Source organism: Equus caballus, chromosome 10 (assembly GCF_041296265.1).
Source record: "Equus caballus isolate H_3958 breed thoroughbred chromosome 10, TB-T2T, whole genome shotgun sequence".
Classification (NCBI taxonomy): domain Eukaryota; kingdom Metazoa; phylum Chordata; class Mammalia; order Perissodactyla; family Equidae; genus Equus; species Equus caballus.
This window is the reverse complement of record NC_091693.1, coordinates 6,847,174-6,869,648: the sequence shown is the minus strand read 5'-3', so window position 1 is coordinate 6,869,648 and position 22,475 is coordinate 6,847,174. Positions and strand designations below refer to the sequence as shown.

The 22,475-nt window shown below is 49.0% G+C and overlaps 1 protein-coding gene across 1 annotated transcript; it reads right to left on the bottom strand.

Annotated features, from left to right (window-relative positions):
* Positions 1–5,694: 5,694 nt before the first annotated feature.
* On the bottom strand, positions 5,695–15,008 carry HAUS5 (HAUS augmin like complex subunit 5). The gene is made up of 19 exons (XM_001492238.7): positions 14,851–15,008; positions 14,070–14,132; positions 13,945–13,977; positions 13,787–13,811; positions 13,084–13,189; positions 12,845–13,004; positions 12,144–12,213; positions 11,970–12,052; positions 11,400–11,457; positions 11,134–11,258; positions 10,867–10,930; positions 10,626–10,756; positions 10,240–10,402; positions 9,928–10,008; positions 9,685–9,830; positions 9,314–9,425; positions 9,104–9,236; positions 6,970–7,102; positions 5,695–6,809 (listed from the first exon to the last, which is right to left on the bottom strand). The coding sequence occupies exons 1-19, from the start codon at positions 14,946–14,948 to the stop codon at positions 6,692–6,694; spliced, it is 1,902 nt and encodes a 633-aa protein (XP_001492288.3). The 5' UTR covers positions 14,949–15,008; the 3' UTR covers positions 5,695–6,691.
* Between the last annotated feature and the right edge of the window lie 7,467 nt (positions 15,009–22,475).

The window sequence follows — 22,475 nt, the reverse complement described above, 5'->3', positions numbered from 1 at the left end:
TCAGAAGGTCACGTGTGTAGGTTTGGTCTCTGCGCCCTTTCTTGGGACACAGCTGACCTCCTTTGTTTTGTAGTTCTCAAAATGTTTTTATTTGAGTACTTTCAAAAATACAATAGCGGAGAGAATAATATAACCAATCTCATGTACCCTTCAACAATTACTATGTTTTACTTTTTTTTTCTTTAAGATTGGCACCTTAGTTAACATCCGTCGCCAATTGTTTTTTTTCTCCTCCTTCCCAAAGTCTCCCAGTACACAGCTGTATAGTTTAGTTGTGAGTGCCTCTGGTTGTGCTTGTTCTACCCTTCTTGTTTCGTCTATACTTCTGTTTATTTTTTTGCATGAGTATATTAAAGCAAATTCAAGACATCTATCAATTCACCCATAAATGCTTCATAATGTCTCTCAGATAAGGACTTCTTAAAAAAAAAAAACATGGCATTTTCATATCCAAGAATATTAATTTCTTAGTATCATCTAACACTCAGACTGTGTTCCATTTTCCCTGCCTCAAAATGTCTATACAGTAGTACCTGTATTGTAAAGTCAGGATCCAAATAAGATCCACACGTTGCATTTGGTTGCTTAGTCTATTTTTCTGTCAAAACTTAATTTTATTGGCTGACTTGGTTTCTTGAAGTCCCAGTCTGAATCAGCACCAACGAATGCTTGTTAAATACTGGCTTTTGTTTGCTTCCGTGCTAGAGATGTGGTAAGAGAATAGGAAGCCTTCCTCACCCCGCGACCCCCCCCCCCCCGCCCCATTATTTCCTAGTCTATACTTGAGTCAGATTTCCTTCATGCTTGCCTAATCTCTTTTCTGTCCAAGCATTTCATGCCAGATACCATGTTACATTTAGTTGTCATCTTTCCTTAGGCTCCTCTTGCTTGTGACAGTTTTTTACATTTCCTTGTTTTTCATGCATTTGACCGTTTTGAAGATTACTGGTGAGGTATTTTATAGAATATCCCTATTTTGGATCTGCTATTTTTCTTATCATTAGGCTGGGGTTATGGGTATTTTGGGGAGAAGACCACATAGGTAAAGTGCAATTGTCATCATATCCTGTCATATCAAGGGTACATACCATCAACATGACTTAGCACTGATGATGTTGACTTTGCCCTCCTAGCTAAGATAGCGCTTGTCAGGTTTCTCCACTATAAAGTTACCTTCTGTTTGGCTCCCTTTCCATGCTCTTTGGAAGTCATTACTCGCAGCCCACACTCCGCAGGTGGGGAGTTAAGTTCCACCTCGAGAGTGGAGTTATCTACATAAATTATTAGGAGTTCTACACGGGATTTGCCTATTCTGTCCCCTTTATTTAATTATGAAATCGTTTATATCAGTATAGATTCACGGATATTTTATACTTTGGGTTATAAGTCAGCACCATTTTAGTTATTTTGTTGCTCAAATTGTTTCAGCTTTTAAAATCTTAAGTCTTTTTTAGAGCTTCTTCAAGGCAAATGAAAACAGGATTGAAACAAAAAAACAACCCACTAACTGGGAAAAAATATTTGCAAGTCATATATCTGACAAAGGCTTAATATCCATAATATACAAAGAACTCTCACAACTCAACAACAAAAAATCAAACAACCCGATCAAAAAATGGGCTGGAGACATGAACAGACATTTCTCCAAAGAAGATATATGGATGGCCAATAGGCACATGAAAAGATGCTCATCATCGCTGATCATCAGGGAAATGCAAATCAAAACTACACTAAGATATCACCTTACACCCATTAGAATGACAAAAATATCTAAAACTAATAGTAACAAATGTTGGAGAGGTTGTGGAGAAAAAGGAACCCTCACACACCGCTGGTGGGAATGCAAACTGGTGCAGCCGCTATGGAAAACAGTATGGAGATTCCTCAAAAAATTAAAAATACAACTGCCATCCCACTACTGAGTATTTATCCAAAGAGTTTGAAGTCAGCAATCCCAAAAGTCCTATGTACCCCAATGTTCATTGCAGCATTATTTACAATAGCCAAGACATGGAAGCAACCTAAGTGCCCATCAACAGACGAATGGATAAAGAAGATGTGGTACATATATACAATGGAATACTACTCAGCTGCAAAACAGAACAAAATCATTCCATTTGCAATAACATGGATGGACCTTGAGGGAATTATGTTAAGTGAAATAAGCCAGATAGAAAAGGACAATCTCTGTATGACTCCACTCATATGAGGAATTTAAAAATGTGGACTAAGAGAATAGTTTAGTGGATACCAGGGGAAAGGTGGGGTGGGGGGTGGGCACAAAGGGTGAAGTGGTGCACCTACAACACGAATGACAAACATTAATGTACAACTGAAATTTCACAAGATTGTAACCTATCATTAACTCAATAAAAAACAATCTTGTCTTTTTTAATCTATGAATTTCTCTTTCCTTGCCTTTTTCTTTTTCCCTTCCTCCCTCTTTCTTTCTCCTCCCCTCCCCCTTTTTTGCCTTCTATTTGTTGAAGAAACTGGATCAATTGTCCTATAGGATGTCTCACATTTTGGATTTAGTTACATTGTTTCACTTATTCCTCACTGGCCCCGCCCCCTTTCTCATATACTGTAGTGACTGTCAGAAGCTTGATTCAATTTAGGTTTAACTTGGTGAAAGGAGACTTCATAGGTAGCGCTGTTGTAATGTATCCTATTGTATCCCATGAGGAGCACATGCTGTCTAGCTGTCCTTGGGTGATGCCAAGGTCAGCAGTGTCGTCCTGTTCCATCCACTGTCAGGAGCCCAGTCAACCTTTCCATGAATCGTTTTAGCAGCCCTTGATCATTACCTGTATCCATTACTTCACTAGTGTTTGGAAAACAGTGGTTTTCGAATTTTATCATTTTCTCTGCAATTATTAGTGATTCTTTCATAAATAACTTCCCCTGCATCAGGAATTTGGTTACTTGTTCACATACAGGAAAGAAAGAACATGCTTGATTTTTTTTTAATGAAAAAACAGAACAAAACAAAAAACCCACCTTTTCAAAAGTGAATTGGTTCCTAGCATCCTTCAAAGGTGACCAATGAGGTATGTGTGTATAAGTATCACTATACATGTACATTTTCAAACATATTTGACGTGCCTCAAGTCACTGCAGTCATTCTTACTGCTGCACAAAATGTCCCATCTTTGGCCAGTGGCAAGTCTCTTCAGATTGACTCCTGGGTCCTTTTAACTCAACCTCAGCAGTCTTGGAGGACTTTGTAGCTTTCTGGCACAAGATGCCCCATACTCATTTTGCACAAATCCTGCCCCAGATCTGGAATCAGCTATTTTCCCAAGGATCCTTGGTTCCGTCTAGTCAGAAATAGTATTTAGAGACCACAATCTGGGCATTAGGGTTGCTCATTTTTACTGGGTTGTCATTATAGCTACTTTTTCCATGGACTTAGCTAGGGAAATATATATTTTTTAGAAAGAGAAAAACCCATGAGTTCATTCTGATATTTCCAGTTAAAGTGAAAGATTATAGGGTGTTTACTCTTTGATTTTTGTATCTGTATCTCTTTTCATTTGCATTAAAAATGTTAGTCTCCATTAACATTAGCAAAACCACTTATTTGCTTTAGTCTAACATATAATTTTAAAATACGTAATGTAGGGTCTCAATTTTAAACTACATATTTTTATCAAAATAAAATACCGGTATTATTACAAAGACGACGACTACTGAATGCAGTTTAAGATTTCATTGCAATTCTTTTTCTCTTGGAGGCAATGAATGGAAGAACTGTGTTTTAACACAACCTGAAACAATTCTTATATGAAACAGTTGTGCCAACAACTTGATATAGAGTTAGTTTCATTTGTTTCAGTTTGTTTTGAATTTTTAGGGATTTCTTTCTTTTCCTTATTTTTTTAGATTATGAAAAATTAGATGTTGGGGCTGGCCCTGTGGCCTGGTGTAAGTTTGGCACATTCTGCTTCAGGAGCCCAGGCTTGGTTCCCAGGCATGGACCTATACCACTCGTTGGTGGCCATGCCATGGAGGCGACCCACATACAAAATAGAGGAAGATTGGCACAGATGTTAGCTCAGGCCAAATCTTCCTCAGCAAAAAACAAAACAAAACAAAAAAGGTGTTTCCACAGTCAAAAGTATGAAACAATGTACATTCAGAGATGTCTGGCTTCCATCCCTGTCCCTTCTACCTTATTCTCTGCTGTTCTGAACTATTTGAAAGTTGCAGACATCACCCTTAATACTTCAACACATCCTTTAAGAACATCTTCTCCCCTAATCACAATACCATTATCCCATCAAAGAAATTTAACAGATAACAATAATACTCTCCAATATACAAATTTCCCAAGTTGTCCCCAAAATGTACTTTCAAATACTTTTTAAAAAATCTGAGATTCAACCAAGATCCTGCATGGCATTTGGCTGTCATGTCCCTTTAATCTAAAACAGTCCCCACACCCTCCCTGCATTGACCTTCTGAAGAATATGGTCTAGTTGTTTTGGACAAGGTCCCACAACTTGTATTTCACCCAGCGTGTCTTTGGGACAGATTCCTAAAAGTGGGATTGTTTGGGCAACGAGTCAATGCATTTCTGGTTTGGCTGGAAATGGTCCCACAGGTGTTGTTCCATACCGCATGCCCACTAATGCATCAGAGTGCTCTCTTCCCATAGCCTTGCCAACAAAGTGAGCTGCCCAAATGCTGGGTGTTCTTTTTCCCAGTCTGAGAGGTGAGAAATGTATCCAAATGTGGTTTTAATTTGCTTTTCTCTTAGTATGACTGAGTTTGAGCATATTTCCTGAGAAGTGTCCATTCATGTATTTTGCCCATTTTTCTATGCACTGGAATTTTCCTTTTCCACTTTGATACTACACATGCATGTGCGCACGCACACACACAACTTTTTATGGTATAAGTTGCAAAAATTTATTCCCAATTTGTTCCTTCCTTTTACTTTGCTCATTTTTTTTTTTTTTTTTTTTTTTTTGCCATGCAAAAGTTTGCTTTTATGTTTTTGTCAATATTTCCCCTTATTGCATCTGGATTTTGAATCATATTTGGGAAAGTTTGTCCAACTTCTAGATTATAGAGGAATTCACCTGTTTCAGGAGGACAATAAAAGATAAAGTAAAACACATAGTATGTTAGAAGATCAGACGTGCTATGGAGGAAATTCAAGCAGGGAGGGGGGTGAGGACCTCCACGTTTGGTAGGGGGCTGGGGGCTGGGGACCAAGATGAAGAGAGGAAGAGGAGGAACACCAAGGTGGCGCAGAGCAAAGCAAATGTGTAAGGACTGGGAAAGAGTCACTGGGGCCAGAAGAGAACTGGGAGAGCGAGAGGGCTCTGGAGGCTGAGGGAGCAGCTGTGAAAAGGGAAGTGGAAAGCCAGGTTCAAGATCACAAAGATGTCAAATACCCCTCATTTGTAATCGGACTGCAATCCCAATAAAATTCCCATCCATGTTTGTATTTCTTCTGGAACCAGGGAAGTTGAGTATAAAGTTCATTTCGTTTGGGAGAAAAGATTGAGAGACAGGGAAACCTTGAAAAATAAGAGCATGACGGCGACTGGCCATTTCAGGTCCTGAGACACATTACGAAGCCTTTACAATAAAACCCTGCCACGAAGGGTGCCTGAGAGGCGGACGTACAGTGGTCTGGAGAGAACTCACTGCTAGCCCAATTAACCACACAAATTCAGCGTATGAAAAGGTGGCATCTCAAATCACCTCAAGTTTTACTTTATAAATTGCAGAGTAATTCATGCAGTGACACACACAGACCTAGGCACAGCTGGGTGAATTCTGACAAATCTACACACCTGTGGCACCCCTGCCACTCTCAACATACAATGCATTCCCAACTCCACAAGTTTCCTTGTCTCCTCCTTGGTTGATCCCTGCCACACAGCCCTCCCTCAGAAGCAACCACTGCTCTGAGAATTTTAATGAGTGCTACCGGGATATACATATAATATAAGACAAAGCTGAATCCATTTGGATAATTTCCAAATGGCTCAGAGATTGAAATGTAAAACAAGAAACTATAAAAACTAGAAGACAATCTCATCTCTCAAACCCCATTCCGCCTGGCTACACTGCCTCCCTCACATCAGCACATTCGAACTCAGGGCCTTTGCACGTGCTGTAGCTGTCACCTGCAAGCCTTCCTCAGATACCCACGTGCCTCCTTCTCACTACCTTTACAGAGTGTGGCCTTGGCTGTGGAGCCCTGTTTTTAAAATTGCACCACCTACAGCCTGCTTTACTTTTCTCCATAGCAGTTATCTCCCAACATACTATATACTTTGCTTACTTGTCTTGTCAGTGGTCTGTTTCCCTGTCCTAGAACGTCAACTCCCTGAAGACTGGGACTTTTGTCTGTTCTGTTTGGTGCTGTTTCCTCAGTGTTTAGAGCAGGTGCTCAGTTACTTTTTGCTGAGGGTGAAAGCGATGACGGGAGTTTCAGAGGTACCTGGGGTTGCGTCCAGAGTACTCCATCCACTTGGCTTTGGTGGGATGAAAGGACAAGGGCAAGGTAGCTGAGAGGAAGAGCAAAGCACCCTGTGAGGCAGATGACAGGTCTGGGCAGCCGATGGGCTGACACATCCAGGTGATATCTTCTTCCGAAGGTCTTCTTGGGGGAGGGGAGGTGTTGGCGTGAACAAATGTGAGGCTCTCGATTGCTATTTGAGCTCCCTCTTCATCTGCACAGCTGCCGCAGGCTGCCTTGGGCCTGGACCCAGCGAAGCCGCCACTGGGGCAGGGACAGGCCGTGGCAGAGCTCCCCAGAGAGGGCGGCTTGGCCTGGCTGTTCCCACCTGGGGAAGGGGATGGTGTCAGAGGAAGGCCTGGACCTTCAGACCCTCGCTGGCCTCCCCGCAACACCATGGCCTGCTTGCCATGCAGCCCCCCAGCCTGAGCTCTGCCTGGTCCACCCAGCTCAGTCTCCCACCTCCCCCCAGTATGTCCCCCTCTCACCAGTCCCCCACAGCCCCCTGCAGTTTGGGGATTCGCTCCAGCGCTTGTTGCATTAGGTTCTCCAGCCTCTTCAGGGCCTGCCCCAGATTCTCTTTCTGCTCCTTTTCCTGGGATGCCCGGATCTGCAGCAGCTCTGCAGGTTAGAAACCCAGGAGGCGGCACTGAGTCCTCTGGCTCCCTGGGGCCTTGCAGCAAGTGGGTCACCAAGTCTCCAGTCACCTAGTGTTGACCTCAGCATCTCTACCAAACCTCTCCCTCCTCCCAGGTCCTGTCTCAGGGGGCAGCCCACCATGGCCCAGGCCTCATCCTGGATGCCTTCTCTGTCCTCCTGACAGTCCCTCAATCTCCATGGCCCATTCCTCAGCTTCCTCTCCTGCCCCCTTCCCTACTTATCCTCCAGCCTCCCTCCTAGGCTCCAGGCCTCAGCCTCCCACTCTGGTCCGTCTTCCACGTGGCAGCTAGAGTGATCTTCCTGAACCTAAACTTGATCCCTTCCCTCTCCTGCCTGGAACCCTCCCAGGCTCCCCAGTGCCCCCAAGACAGAGTCCACACTCCTCAGCCTAGAATTTACAGGTTTGTATTTTGTGGCCTCTGCTCACTCCTCCAGGGCAAAAACTCACCTGTCCCCAGGGCCCACTCTAGACACTGTCCTTCCTCCTGGAAGCCCTTCCCAGCATTCCTCAGCCCAAGGCTCCCCTCTGACTGCTGCAGCCCTTCACTCCAGCAGTGTTTCCCCTGGGGACAGTGACGGGCTGAGTCCCTCTCCACAGACCCGGACCAAGCCCAGCTCAGAGCAAGTGCAGGTCAGCAGTGCGGTCAGGTCCTTTGGGCCTTGAATCCTGACTCCATCCCTTCCTTGCCTTGTGACCTTGGGCATGACCCTTGCCCTGCAGTCAGGTGGAATGATGAGCCACAGGCCAGTGGGGCAGGGGACATACTGGGGCAGTCTGGAGTTGGGACCCACAGGGCTTGCTGACAGGTTGAAGGTTGGGGGCTATAGAGCTGGGAGGAATTAAGGATGACGCCTGGCTTTCTGGCTTCAGCACCTGTATGAGGAGGGTGAGGTCATCTACTGAGGGAAGGAAACCAGGAGGAAGAAAAACAAAACTGCTTTTTGGAGTACAGGGAACTAAGTTCTGGTAGAGACAGGTTGAAGTCCAAGATGCCCGTGAGGTGGGACGATGCTGTGCCGTGTCTTGGGCTGTTCCCGCGGTTCTTGCACAGGGCTCCCTGCCCACATGGAGAGGAGGAAGGCAGGGAGCCCTAAATGCAAAGGCTTGAAAACTGTCTTCCTACTTGGCTCATGGCATCCTGATTCATTTCTCATCAGGTCGCCTCTTCCATCTATTTATCCTGTGATGCTCTGCTCATTGCTTCTACCATCGGGAACCCCCTGGGGCTGGACAGCTCTCGCCTCTCTTCCCATTGAGCTCTCGGGGCCAGCACCTGGCAGATACCCAGTGGGTACTTGCTGAGTGAATCCAGGCACGAACGACTCTTCTGAGTTTCAGTCTCCTCTCTGTAAACTGAGGTCTTAATAATCCCTTCCCGTGTAGTGAGGACTGGAAGAGACTGCACATGTACACACAAAATGCTGGCCATCACGCCAGAGACCCTGAGGCTCACTACGTGCCAGGCGTTGTTCAGTGCCTCGTTTGGATCACCTGACTGAGTCTCCCAGCAAGGCTGTAAGGTACTGTGATTATGCTTACTCTACTGAGGAGGAAACTGAGGCACAGGGAGATCGACAGCCAGGAAGAAACAGGGCTGAGAAGAGAATCCAGGTACTTTAACTCCACAGCCAATGGTATATCACTCAAGTATACTACTGGATGGTGACGAACAAGTACTTGGCAATTTGATGGGCCATGTTGCCTAGTGGTTAGGAGCACAGACCCAGGTCAGCCTATCTGGATTCAAATTGTAGCTCTGCCTACCAGGCAGCTACCAAGCCCTCTGCATCTCATTCCTTCCCCTGCAAAATGGGGAGAGTGACAGCACCAGCCACGTGTTTGCTTAAGGTCCTCAACATGCAGGAGGCACCATGTAAGCAATGGGAGTTGTGATTTCTCCTGGAGGCTGCTGGTCCTGCAGAGGGGCAGGGATGCTGCATAAGGAAGCAGGGCAGGCCTACCCTGGGTGGATGGTCCCGGCGGCAGGCTGGTCTTCATGTGGAGCAGATCCCAGCACCGGAGACCCCGCTGGTCCTGGAGGAACAGAAGGTCCTGGCGAAGAGAGGCGGCCTTCGGGAGGAGCAGCTCCGGGGCCTGGAGGGAGGGGGAAGGATGGTCACCTTGGGTGGGGGTAGAGGTGTGAAGACAGGTCCTAGGGGACAGGCACTCACCTTCCCTGCGGGCAGTCCTAGTGTGTGGCTCAGCACTATGAGGCTGGAGCTCCTTGGGGACGCAGGATGCAGCTGGTGGATGGATGGCAGGACCGTGGGCAGGGGTTGCAACCTGGGGGAAAGTCCAGGTTGGGTGGGGCACTGAGAGGAAGGCTGCGTTCTAGAGGCTCTGGGGGCTGAGGTGGGCTCAGGAGGCCCAGGAACTTGGAGGTGGGTCTGGGAACTAGGATTCCAGATTAGAGCCAAGGACCTGAGGGTGAGGTCTGGCAGGCAGTCTAGGAACAGTGCAGGTCTAAGATTAATTTTTTGGAGTGGGCCCAGGGAGTGACAGTCACCCAGGGGAGGGGGCGTGGAGGTGGCCGCAGTCTCACCCTCCGGGGCTGTGCCGCAGCAGTGTGCCCAGCAGAAGGTGGGGCAGATGCTGGGCTTCCTCCTCCAGACAGCGAAGCAGCTCCTGGCTCTGTGGTGCCACTGCCTCAGATGCGGGAACCATTTTTCGCTGAACCAGAGCTAGCACCTTTGAAGAAGGAAAGGTGGGGGGCAGCCTGAGGCCACCCAGCCCCATCCCTAGGAGACCCGGCTCTACCCAGACCTCGCCCCAACTCCAATCTCACCTCCCCAGGGCTCCGGCATAGACGCGTCTTGCTGGCTGAGTTGCCCTTGATGAGCAGGCGGACCTGTTCCTGTGTCTCCTCCTGGACAACCAGGAGGCCACTGAGATGGGCGGCTTTTCCTTCCCACCTCCCAGCCTCTTGCCCCGCTCATCCCTTTGCATGGGTCCTGCTTCCTCTTGGGAGTCTCACCCTGCACCAACTCCCCCCAACCCCAAACCCCCCGCCAAGCTCTAGCTCTGGATCAGAAGGCTCCCAGCCTCACTCTGGCCCTCCAGCAGGCCCCTCCACTGCTCCTAGAGTCCTGCCTCTCACCACCAGCCGGCGCCAGTGCAGGATCCGTTGCTGTTTGGCCTGTAGCTCCTGCAGCAGAAGCTGCTGCCGCCCAGCAGCCTCCTCTAGCTCTCTGCTCTGGGCACGCAGGGCCTTGAGCTCTGCGCACAGGCCGCAGCTCCGGAGCCCCAGCACCAATGCCTGCCTGGGGCACAAGCAGAAGAGAGTAAAGGAGGGGAAGGTGACTAAGAGTCACAGTGGAGGAGAGAGATCAGATTTGCAAGGATGTACAGGAGCCACAAACACAGGGAAACAAACAAGGAGAGCAGGGAGGCAGAGATGGGAGCCATAGGGGCAAAGGAGTCCAATATCTCAAGACCCCTGGGAGAGACATGGCCTGGAGGCTTCTGCCCAGGGAGCCCCCTCACCTCTCGCTGGATCCCAGGGTACATGTCTCCACCTCCTCCATCAGGCCCTGGAGGCGCTGGGTCAGGGTCTGATGCTCCCTCAGGAGGGGGCCCCGCTCGCCGACCAGTGCACCCACAGATCGCCAGCCCTCCTGGAGCGAGGTACAAAGTCAGGGTGAGCATGGTCTCTGGGGGTGAGGGGATTGCGTGGGTCTTGGGGTGGGAAGCGGATGGAGTCCTCGGAAGGGTGCCTGGGAGTCACCTGGATGAGATGCACCATGGACGGCAGGGCCTGGCCAGAGTCTGACTGGTCTGGTGCCTGGGACCTGCGGGGTAGGGGTAAAGCTGCTGAGCAAGGAGCCCTGTCCCCTTGCCTGCGCCCTTGGGGGTAGCCAATGGCAGCCCATCTGCCAGACTGGTCACTGGGTTTCAGTCCTAGTCCCACCCGCATCAGCAGGTCACTGTGCCTGGTCCTGACCTGTCTCAGCTCACCCGCCCTGCTCTGACTGTGGGGGCATCCACTCCACACCTGGCTGTCTCTGTATCTGGGAGCCCATCCGAACTGCACAGGGACCGGATCTCTGCCTCCCGCTCTGCAGCCAGGTGCTCCAAAGCTGCCAGGACGTGGCCAGGAGGGTGGCGTGTCAGCAATGTCTGGTGGGGGAGTGGTGGAGTCAGGGCAGGGTGGAGGCTGGGCTGCAAGCTGGGACCCCATGGAGATGGGGGAGGGATCAAGAGTTCGGTCCTGGCACCCTGAAGTGTGATCATGGGGCAGAGGGTGAGAGCGCCCCTCACCTCTACTGAGCTAAGCCACTGCTGGTAGGAAGTTCCAAAGTGGTCATCTCGAGGGGTTCTGTGGGGTTGGGGAAGGGACAGAGAAGGTTACAAGACACATCAATTCTCCCTCTAATGATCACCACCACCCTGTAAGGTAGGGGCTGTCACTGTCCCCATTTAAGGATGAGGAAACCAAGTCCGTCTATGCCTGCTAGACTTGAGTTCCTCACTTACATTAACTTGCTGGCCTTGGCGCTCTCACAGGTGCTGTTTACCTGGAACACCCTCTCAACCTTTTACCCTCCTCACCAGAGAGCCCATCCTCCTTGCCTCCTTAGGTGGGTAGGGTGTCTCCTCTGGGTACCCAGAGCCTCCCAGGCTTCCCCACCCCCCAACAGCCCTAACCATCTGGGTTGTCACTGTCTGTGATGGGTCTGGTCTCCCCGCTTCCCAGCCTGGGAGCCTTGTCAGGGTAAGGCCCAGGGCTGACATAGCCCAGAGGCTCAGTGTTTGACGAATTAACAGACAAGTAACTCCCCCCAAAGCCCAGGTTCTCTGAAGGGTCTCTGGGGGCTGGGGAATACTCACGGGATGCTGTCTTCCGTGGCCTGAGGAGTCAGGAGGTTCTGCAGGAACTGGGTCCGGAGGGTGCAGGCTGTTCGGATATCACTCTGGGAAGAAGAGGATGGGGCATGAGGGAGACCCAAGGGTCCACTTGACCCCAGATTCTCCACCCCTCCCCTCATGGCCCAAGGCTCTTACCAGGACCACAGGCTCTAAGCCCAGGGCTGCTGACGTCAATGGTCCAAAGGTTATATTCACTTTGGCCTTCCTGGAGAGAGGAGTACAGTTGGGGCTGGGGTCCCTGGGAGGAGGGAGCTGGGAGAACAGATGTCTGTGTCCCCTCCTGCTGCCAGCAAAGCTGGTCACAGGGATCACTGAGCCTGGATCTCAGGGGCCACCTCCAAAATTAGGCCACTGTCATCTCCTGGCTGGACAACGGCATTAGCCTCTTCACTGGTCTCTCTGCTCTCATCTCCTGGAGTCTGTTCTCTACCCAATAGTCAATGATCCTGTTAAACCCTCAGACCGATCATGTCACTGTTCTGCTCAAGACCCTCGAAAACAATGTGATATGTTCTCATCACACTAAGAATAATAACACTGGGTGTTAGGAACTCTTCTAAGTGGTCTGGATCATTTAACTCACTTCATTATCATACCTGCCCCCATACCTTCCCCAACACTGGTGTTCTCTATCATAGTTAACACCATTCTATGCACTGCAAATACAGGTGGCTGAGATGACAAAATTGCCTGGCCTCACAGACTTTAAATCCTAAGGAGTGCAGCTCAGAATTCTGGAACCCAAGAAGGGGTCAAGGCAGAGCAATGGGGTCTCTAAGGAGAATGTCTGTCTGCCCAGCCTGGTGACAGCTCGTCCCTGGGCACCTGAGGCCCACCTCTCTATGTCCTGCAAGCGCCTGAGCTGATTCTGCAGCCGCTGTGTGGGATCCTGGAGCCCACGCTGCTGTCTTCGCATGGCCCCAGCTTGGGCCCGGAGGAGGAGAGCACGACGCTGGGTATCTTGTATGCTCTGCAGGGCCTGCTCCACAGCCATGTCTGTGGGAGAAACAGAGGTGGCCATCAGCATTTCCCCTAGCCCTCTTCTGCTGCCCATCTGCCCAGCCCCATGGGTCACCCTGAGCTTCGGTCTCTCGCTCCATCAGCTCCAGGCTCTGGTCTAACTCCAGGATCTCTGCCCGCAGGCGGGCAACAGCCGTCTCCAGCTCCAACTTCCGACGGGCCTGGTGGGGTCAGATACGAGGTCAGATGCGTGGCCTGGCTGGCTGTCCTTTGTGGCGCACAGTCACCTCACCTGCCCAGGTGGATGGCAGAGGGTTTTCCTAAGCAGTTTTCTGTGTCTGAACCTCTAGGCCCAGAAGGGCTCTAGGGTGCTATCCTGGCCTCCTCCCTTCTCCTGGGATTGCCTCACCTACCCTCCCAACCTGTTTCCTGTCTTTGTGCTGATGCCACTCCATTTCTGTCCCGGTCCTCATCTCCCCACTGAGCCCCACACCTAGGAGTCCTGAGGTCTCCTGGAAGCCTCCCCCTAGATGTCACCTGGGCCCCTTGCACACACTGGGTCTCCCACTGGCCTCAGTATCTCTCCAAACCAGTCCCTCCTCCCATCTGCCCTCACCAGCTTGGATGCCTCATATCCATGTCCCCCCAGTTCCCAGCTCATGCCTGTCTCCCCCTGGACTGTAAGCCCTGTGAGTGCAGGGATCAGGGCTTGTGACGCAGTGTCCCCAGCATCACCCAGCACAAGGCTTGGCCTAGAGCAGAAGGTCTACAAGTCCTCTCTTTGGATGAAAGAAAATCATGTAGCACATGCTTCTCACCTCTGGACTGCCCTGGTGGCCATACCTGAGGAAATGAGGTCAGAGTTAGGGGAAGACAGGGAATTCCAAGGGGAGACAGGAGGTTTGAGGCTGTGGGTGGGGACACGGTTGGATCGGACTGCAGAAGACAGGAAGGGATAGCTTTGAGGACGAGTTACCAGAGTAGGTTTCCTCGGATCTTCTGGACACTCCTACAGTGGAAAGGTAGGATGAAGAGGAGTTACTGTGGAACTTGCCTGTGTCCCCTCCCCTGCCACAGCCTCCCTCGCACAGCCAGCCTCACCTCTGGCTGTGCACATGCCGCAAGATGTAGGTCCAGATGTCGGCCCCCTGGCCCAGGCAAAGCCTGTGGGGATGACGTAAGGGTGTGTCTGGGACATCACAGGGCAGGGGGAGGATCACCATTCCCCGAGGGGGGTGGTGGGGAAGTCTTTACTGGGGAATTCTCACTTCTGGGAGGGGGGAGGGCCCATACTTTTTGGGTAGATATTCCCTTCTGGGGAGTTCTTGGTCCCTGAGAGGGTGGGCTTCTCACTGGGCGTGAGAGTATTCTCATTCCCTGGTGGGGTGCTCCCTTTCTCCTGTGACAGGGTTATTTCCAGTTACTTCCAGAGGTGGGGGTGAGGGTGTGCTGCCTGGAAGGGCTCTCTCCTTACCAGATGTGGCTTATCTCTCCTACAGATTCAGTCTCCAAGGGGGTGGCCTTGGCTGGGCTGGAGGGTCGGTGGTGAGGTGCTGCAGGGACAGCCTTACCCTGGAGATGCTATTTCCACATGGGAAGGGGGCTCTATTAACTCACGGAGGATCCTTCCTGGTGCCAGGGACCCCACTCTGGACGGCCTCGCGGGGTAAGGGTGGGAGTGTGGGGGTCACTGCCAGGGCGTCCTCGCTCAAACCTGGGATCCTCTTCTTGGATGTACCACTCCGGGGTAGGAGCGCCCTTATGGGTCATTCTCACCGGGGCAGAGAGGGAGGGGGGATGGGCCTGTCTTCAGTGAAGATGGGGTTCTCACACCCGGAGGTCCACCTCCAGGACCGGCAGTCCTCCCTTCCAGGGTCCTCACCTGCGCAGCGTCGATTCCGGGACCCGGGCCGCCAAAGGCGCCTCCATCTCTTCGGCCACCCAGCAACCCAGTTGCCGCGCTTCCTGCGCCAACGCCATGACAGCGCCGCCACCACCGCCTCCCGCGCTCTCTTCAAGCGCGGCGCCCGCCTCTGACGTCACGAGCGCGCCGGCAGGGACGTCATCCGTTGCCTGGCAGACCCGGGCCTGCAGGGTCTCGGAGCTGTCCGGCATGGCTCCCCGTTCCAGGATGGGTCCCATTGAGCGAAGATGAAAGGGGGTAGGAGAAATGGGGGCGGGGAGAGGCGCTTGCTTTCTGCGTCCTCCTGCTCACACCAGCTGTTCCCTCACAGGCAAAATGTCCCTAATGACTCCCTTGATTTTCTTGATAAAACAGGACTTTTATCCTAGAAGGATGAGAATCAGGCGAGGAGATGCCAAACTTACTGCTCTATGATTTCAGAAACAGGGTGTCTCAGGTCTAAGTGAGGACAGAGGGCAGATAGCATGATCCTAATATCTCCCTGGCATGCTTTCTTCCAGGTATTGGTTCGTCCTTACCATACTAAAACATTCATGAGCCGACCCTGTGATGGGGACACCGCCAGGGCTGACACAGCCCGTTTGCATGGTATGGAGCTCACGGTTCAGTGGGGGATATAGACGCATCACCAGGTAGGGATGGTTGAAAATAAGCAGGAGGGGTGGGTCAGTTAGGGACACGGGGAGTGTGAGAGGTCTGTGGGGTGCCCCAGAAATATGAGATGCTAGGCCTGGAGTTCTGGAGAGCCCACTCAGCCTCAGACAGGGCCTTGAGAAATGGTAACATTCAGAGACCTTTCATTCAACTTGCTTGCCTAGGTCACCACTCTGTCCTCAGTGTCCGGTACAGAGCCTGTCTCTAAATAGTTGTTGAATAAACAAATGGGAGGAAAGGTAGTGGGGTGAGGCTAAAGCTGGGAACCCAGGGAGGAGGGTGGAGCAGGATGAGGAGTAGGAGGCAAGGGCAGTGCTGGACCACAGCAGGGCTGTGGAGCAGAGAGGAGGAGCCTGAGTGGATGGGTCATAAGGTTGACTGGTTGTGCGGGGCGTGGATGGACATCTAGGGTGAGGTCCAGGGCTCTGGGCTGGGGATTAGGCTGAGCAGACCTTGAATTGGGGACGTGAGAGAAGGGGCAATTTTGGAGAAGCTGCTGATAACAATGTGGGACTCTATGATATGAGGAGCCACGGGGACATCCAAAGGCCAGCTGAGTCTCTGGTCCAGGGACAAGGGAATCATGGGATCACCCCTGAGACAGCAGATTTGGGGGAGAAGCTGAGTCCAGCTTCGAATGCTTCGTAAGAGCCAAGAAGCAGAAAAGGGTGCCAGGGCTGATGTAACTCAGGTGATGCAATCCTGACTTCTCAATAGCTACCATTTCTCTCAAACATCTCCACCCTTCTGCCCTTTGTGGGGTGTTTTGCTGTTAAAAAAAGAAATCAATTAGACAGTATGTCTGCCATGGATGTATGAGCTTTTCAAGAGGCTTTAAAAAGTATTGGCTGTTAAGAGAATGAGAACACAAATCACAGACTGGGAGAAAATATTTGCAGAACATATCTGGTGATGAACTGGTATCCCAAATATACAAAGAACTCTTAAAACTCACCCATAAGAAAACGGATAATCCAGTTTAAAAAAGGACAAAACTTATGAACAGATGTCTCACTAAAGAAAATATAAAGATGGCAAATAAGCATATGAAAAATTTCTCAACATCATATGTCATTAAGCAATTGCAGATTTAAACAATAGGATACCTCTACACACCTATTAGAATGTCTAAAATCCCAAACAATGAAATACCAACTGCTGGTGAGGATGTGGAGCAACAGGAACTCTCATTCATTGCTAGTGGGAATGCAAAATGGTACAGCCACTTTGGAAGACAATCTGAAAAGGCAACTACACGGCATCCTGGAAAAGGCAAAACTGTAGAGATCAGTAAAAAGGTTAGTGGTTGCCAGGGCGTCATGGGGTGGGGGGTAGGGATGCAAAGGTGAAGGACAGGGCATTTTTAGGAGGGTGAAACTATTTTGTATGATATTGTAATGGTGGGTGCATCACCTTATGCATTTGTAAAAAGCCAAAGTAATGATGTTTCACTATTGGTCATCAGTTGTAGCAAAGGTACCATACTCCTGCAAGATGGCAATAATAGGGGAAAATGCATGTGGAGGGAGAAGAGGCATATGAGAACTTTCTTTAATTTTTGTGCAATTTTCTGTAAGCATAAAACTGCTCACAAAAAATAAAGTCTATTAAAAAAGTATTGACTGACAGCTGGAATATTGTTTAATGAAATATCCATAACCTTGATGACAGTTCGTCAGATGCACCTTGACTGAAGCTGTATGATTATATATCAATATAAAAGGATTCTGTGTGCTTTGGAAGAAAAGTTAAGGCCAAATAAGAGATAACTATCAGTAGTTTCCCTCCAACTCTGACAAAAGCCACCCAGGCGTTATTAGACACATCTTCTCAAGATACCTAAGAGAGGGCAAAGCTGGTCACGTGGCCATCTTCCCAGCAGCCACTAATCATCTTCAAACCACTCTCCTCCAGTCTCTGTGTGGGGGCTTTGTAATGTGTCAGCTTGACTGGGCTGAATGAACTACATCCTAGAATGACCTTCCCTGTATATATCCGATTAGGATGGGCCAAAAGAGATTTTTGGGCCCGATTTGGAGGGCAGAATTGAAGCAGCTGCCATTTGGCAGGTCACGCAGGTTGTCACTGGCTGGCTGCCGGCTCACTGTGTTTGCATGGGGGAGCAGCTGGGGCAGCAGTTGTCCCACCTCTTCCTTTAACTTCTCTAACTCCTCGGCCAGGTGTGTGTCTGGCTCCATGATGAAGAATGCCAGCTTCTCCTGTGGATGCTCATACCATCAAGGTCAGAGGCAAGCTTGTTTCAACTTGTCCCAGCTTTCCCCTACTTTACATCTGTCCTTCCTAACTTCCCGCCCTGTGCACTTCGAGTACCAGCATCAAACGCTAGGACAACAATCTTAGGGACTGCTTAAAAACTCCACCAATTGCATAAGGTCAAATCTCTCTCTCTCTCTCTCTCTCTATGTATCTATCTATCTACTGTATCTTCCCTAGTGGTTCAGTCTTTCTGATTGGACCCCAGTACTGTCTGTAAGCAGAGACTCTTGCTGTGTGAGAAATCACTGTGACATCAAGCTGTTGTACAGGGAGCTGCAGTGGCTTTCCTCCTCTTCCCCCCCATGAGGGAGTGTTGTCTTCTCCACCCCCCAAAAGGCTGTTGCAAAAAGGTGAGATTGGCACATTACTCACAGGAGAAGAAACATGTCAGGTTTGTACCTGCATTGTGTTCAGTCTATTCAATACACTTGGCAAAATGAATTTTGTCCCCAACCTGAGATGGGCAACCTGTGTTCCACTCCTGATCCCTGTTTGACAAGCTTCAAGCTTTCACATTAATGTCTGTAATTTGCTACTTACAAAGTGTTCAAGGACCAGCATCCCCAACATCCGGCAGGGGCTTGTTAGAAATGCAGAACCCCTTGCCCCCCAACCTCTAGACTTACAAAACCTGCATTTTGACGAAATCTGTCAGCAATTTGTGTGCATATTGAAGTTTAAATAGTTCAGTCTTGGGGCCAGCCCCGTGGCTGAGTGGTTAAGTTCGTGTGCTCCACTTCGGGTGGCCCAGGGTTTCACCGGTTCAAATTCAGGGCACAGACACGGCACCGCTCATCGAACCATGCTGAGGTGTCATCCCACATGCCCCAACTAGAGGGACCCACAACTAAAAATACACAACTATGTACTGGGCGGCTTTGGGGAGAAAATAGGAAAAATAAAATCTTAAAAAAAAAGTACAGTGTATAGGACACTACTTTTGGGGGATGGAACCTTCTTTATTGCCATTAATAACACAGAAATGGATCCTTATCCTTTGCTTCTTGGATATACAGTTTGAAAATTTTGTGATCAATGTCTAGCACATCTTAGACCATCCTGTTTAATTTCCTCATAACAATTGACATTTTTATGATGCTGTGAACTGAAATGTCAACTGGGCCAACTGAGAAACACAGAAGGTGAGGCCTGGCAGGTGAAGAGCTGTTGAGATTTGGCAGAAGTCCCTAAGGACTCCTACACATCCAAAACAACAACTCTGCATGTGGACTCACACATGTTGAGTAAAAGTGAAAAATACACATCGGATTGATTCACGGCAACATGAGTTCAGTGGTTTCTTCCAGGCGTGGAGGGAGGGAAGAAGGGAACAGAGGAAAGGGGCAGGGGCTTAATTTGTGTCTATAATATTTTATTTCTAAAAGGAAGAGATCTGATGCAAACATAGGAAAATGTTCACATCTGTTAAATCTGGTTGGTACATGGAGGTCTGTTAGACTCTTTTTGTGTACAGTCTGTAGATTTGAAATCATTATCTAAAGAAACTGAGAAATCAGAAGTTAAAAAAAATGGGAAAGAGCATTCTTGTTCTTTGGAGGGTGGATCAGAGGAGGAGATTGTGGCCGGGGCAGGGAACCAGGGCAGGCGATGACAGGGCTGAAGCATAGCAGGGGGCTGGTGGGGGTGATGATAGAGCTGAGTGGAGGGAACTTATCTCCAGGTTAAGACCTTTCCAGAGAAGAAAGCAGTGTTCTCACTGAGGCAGCACCTGTCAAGACTCCCTACCCCAACATCTGGGCTTTTCTTCCTGCTGTGCCCCGTAACTGAATCACCCCTCTTCCTTATCTTCAGTAGCTATCTCCTCATCCTTCAGGTCTTAACTCAGATGTATCCTTCCAGGAAAGCCTTCTCTGACTCCCCAGGTTGGTTGGATAACCTCTTCTGGATTGTCACAGATAAGCCTCTAATTGATGACAAATGTCCAAAAACCCAAAACAAAGTAATTTTCTTCCCTAGCAAAGCAAGAAATATCTTGGCCACCTGATTAAAAAGTGTGTACTGGTTCATCTTCATTCAGGTGAGGTGTGATCCAGCGGCTCAAACACTGGAAAGCAGTTATTATGGGCAAAGGCTCTGCAGTGTGACTGATTGGAGTTGAATCCTGACTCTACCACTCACAGGCTGGATAATCTTGGGCAAGTCTCTCAATCTCTCTGGCCTCAGTTTCCTCATTTGTGAACTGGGGACAATTATAATACCTGCTTTTCAGTGTTGTTTTGGGGTTTAAATGAGATAATGTGCATGAGTTCCTTGAACAGGGCCTGGCACACAGTTGACTGCTCAGTGACCATGATGATGATGAGGATGGTGATGTCACTGAAGACCCTGTTTCCTTCTCCTCCCCTTCCTAGTGCTTGCTTCTTCCTTGGTTCCTCCTTCCTCCTGGCAGCCCCAGGCTCTCCTACATGATTGCATAATGACTTTCCTTGTACTCTCCAAGGTGAGGGAGAGGTATAATTTTAGAGGCTAACATGGAAGAGGTGGGCTGTTTCTCTTTCCTGTGAGCTCCAGAAACCATTTATTTAACTCTTGTTGGCTCAGGCAGGGTCCCATGTCCACTGCTGAACTAACTTCTGAGCCAGAATATGGCTCCAAAACCTTATAATGACCACTATACTGTGCCTCCTTAGACTTGTTTCTCTCCTCCTTCCCCAGCTCAGACAAGGGCAGCTCTGTCCTTCTAGTTCCTGAGGCCCCAAATAGCTCTCTTTCTCTTAGACTCATATGATGCAGCAGCAATTCCTGTTTACCTTTAAAATTCATCAAGCCTTCCCCTTTCCACTTTGCCTGCTCTGGTCTGATATTCCATCACTTCTCATCTGGAATATCACAGCAGTCTTCCTGCTGTCGCCTGTCTCCCACAGTCCGCTCCCCGCCAGAGTCATAGAGAGTCAGTTAAGACCTGAGTGAGCACATGTCGCTCATCTGTCAACGTCTGTTCCTGTCACACAGAGTAAAGTAAGCTCTCTTCCATCTGGCTTCCTGTTACCTCTCTGATTGCGTCTCTCACCATTCTCTGCCTTGCTCACTTCACTTCAGCCACACTGGCCTCATTACTACAGCTCAGAAAAAGCAGAGATGCTCCTACCTCGGGGCCTTTGCACTAGCATTTCTATCTGCCTGGGACTCTCTTCCTCCAGATTTTGCCTTATTTTCTCTCTTTAGTCACGCAAGAGTTTGCTCAAAATTAAGATCTTCTCTGGGGCATTACCTACTTCCTTCTTTAAAACTACAGCCCCTCATCCACCTCCAGTACTTCCTATCCCCCTTACCCTGCTTTGTTTTTTCCCACAGTACTCTTAATATTTCACTTATTTATCATGTTTTTCATCTTTCACCCCCACCCCACCAGAATGTGAAATCCATGAGGGTAGCATTTTGTCCTCACAACAACAGATGCACAATAAAAATTTGCTAATTGAAAGAAGAAGTGAAGGAACAACTCGCAGCCCTGTCTGATGGTGAGTCTGCCTTCCCCACTGGACTGTGGATTTCCTGAGAGCAGGGATGGGGTCTGTCCTGGTCATTGCTGTGTCCCCAGCATTACCCAGCACAGAGCCAGGCACGGAGTGGGTTGAGAGGTCCTAGAGGTGGGCAGCTGTCTGTCTGCAAAATATTCCTGTGAGCAGATCTCTGACGGCTGAAAGGTGAAGAAGCAGTGCTGAATTTCCTCTTCAGGAGAGCTGGAGTTAGAGGTCATCTTTGGGACTTTCATAAGCACCTACAAGTGTTGTTACAGAGAGGAGGAGAGAACCCCACCCATTCTGGAGAGTAGGAGATGTGTAACATTACTTATTGCTGCATTGACCTCCTTTTTGTTCCTTGAATTATCAAGCTCATTCCAGCTTCAGGACATTTCTTCTTGCTGTTCCCACTCTGTGGGAACTCTTGGAACAGCTGTCATATTTTGGCTTCCGTGTCTCAGCTTGAAGAACATCGATGAATGGTCTTCTGTGGCACAACCAGCTAGGTGTCTGTTGACTGCCTGTCTGGGACTACATTTCCCAGGGGCCCTTGCATCCACTTGAGGCCATGAGACTAGTTCTGTCCAATGGATTGAGAGCAGAAGTGATGTATGTCACTTTAGGGCCAAAGCTTTATTTAAAAAAATTTTCCCCTGCTTTATTGAGATATAATTGACAAATAATACTGTAATATATTTATAGTGTACAACATGGTGATCTGGTATATGTATACATTGTGAACTTATTACCACCATCAAGTTAATGAACAGATCCATCACCTCACATAGTTACCTTTGTTTGGTGAGAATGCTTAAGATCTAGTCTCAGCAAATTTTAAGTACACATACAGTATTGTTAACCACAGTCAGATTATGCATTAGATCTCCAGACCTTATTCATCTTATAACTGAAAGGTTATAGGCTTTACCAGCCTGTCCCCAATTCTGCCCTCCACCCCCCACCCCCAGTCCCTGGGAACCACCATTCCACTCTCTGTTTCTATGAGTTTGGCTTTTTAAGATTCCATATATAAGAGAGATACAGTATTTGTCTTTCTCTGACTTATTTCACTTAGCATAATGCCCCTCAAGTTCCATCCGTGTTGTTACAAATGGGAAAATTTCATATTGCTCATGGCTTAATAATAATGAACAAGGAGTCCAGATA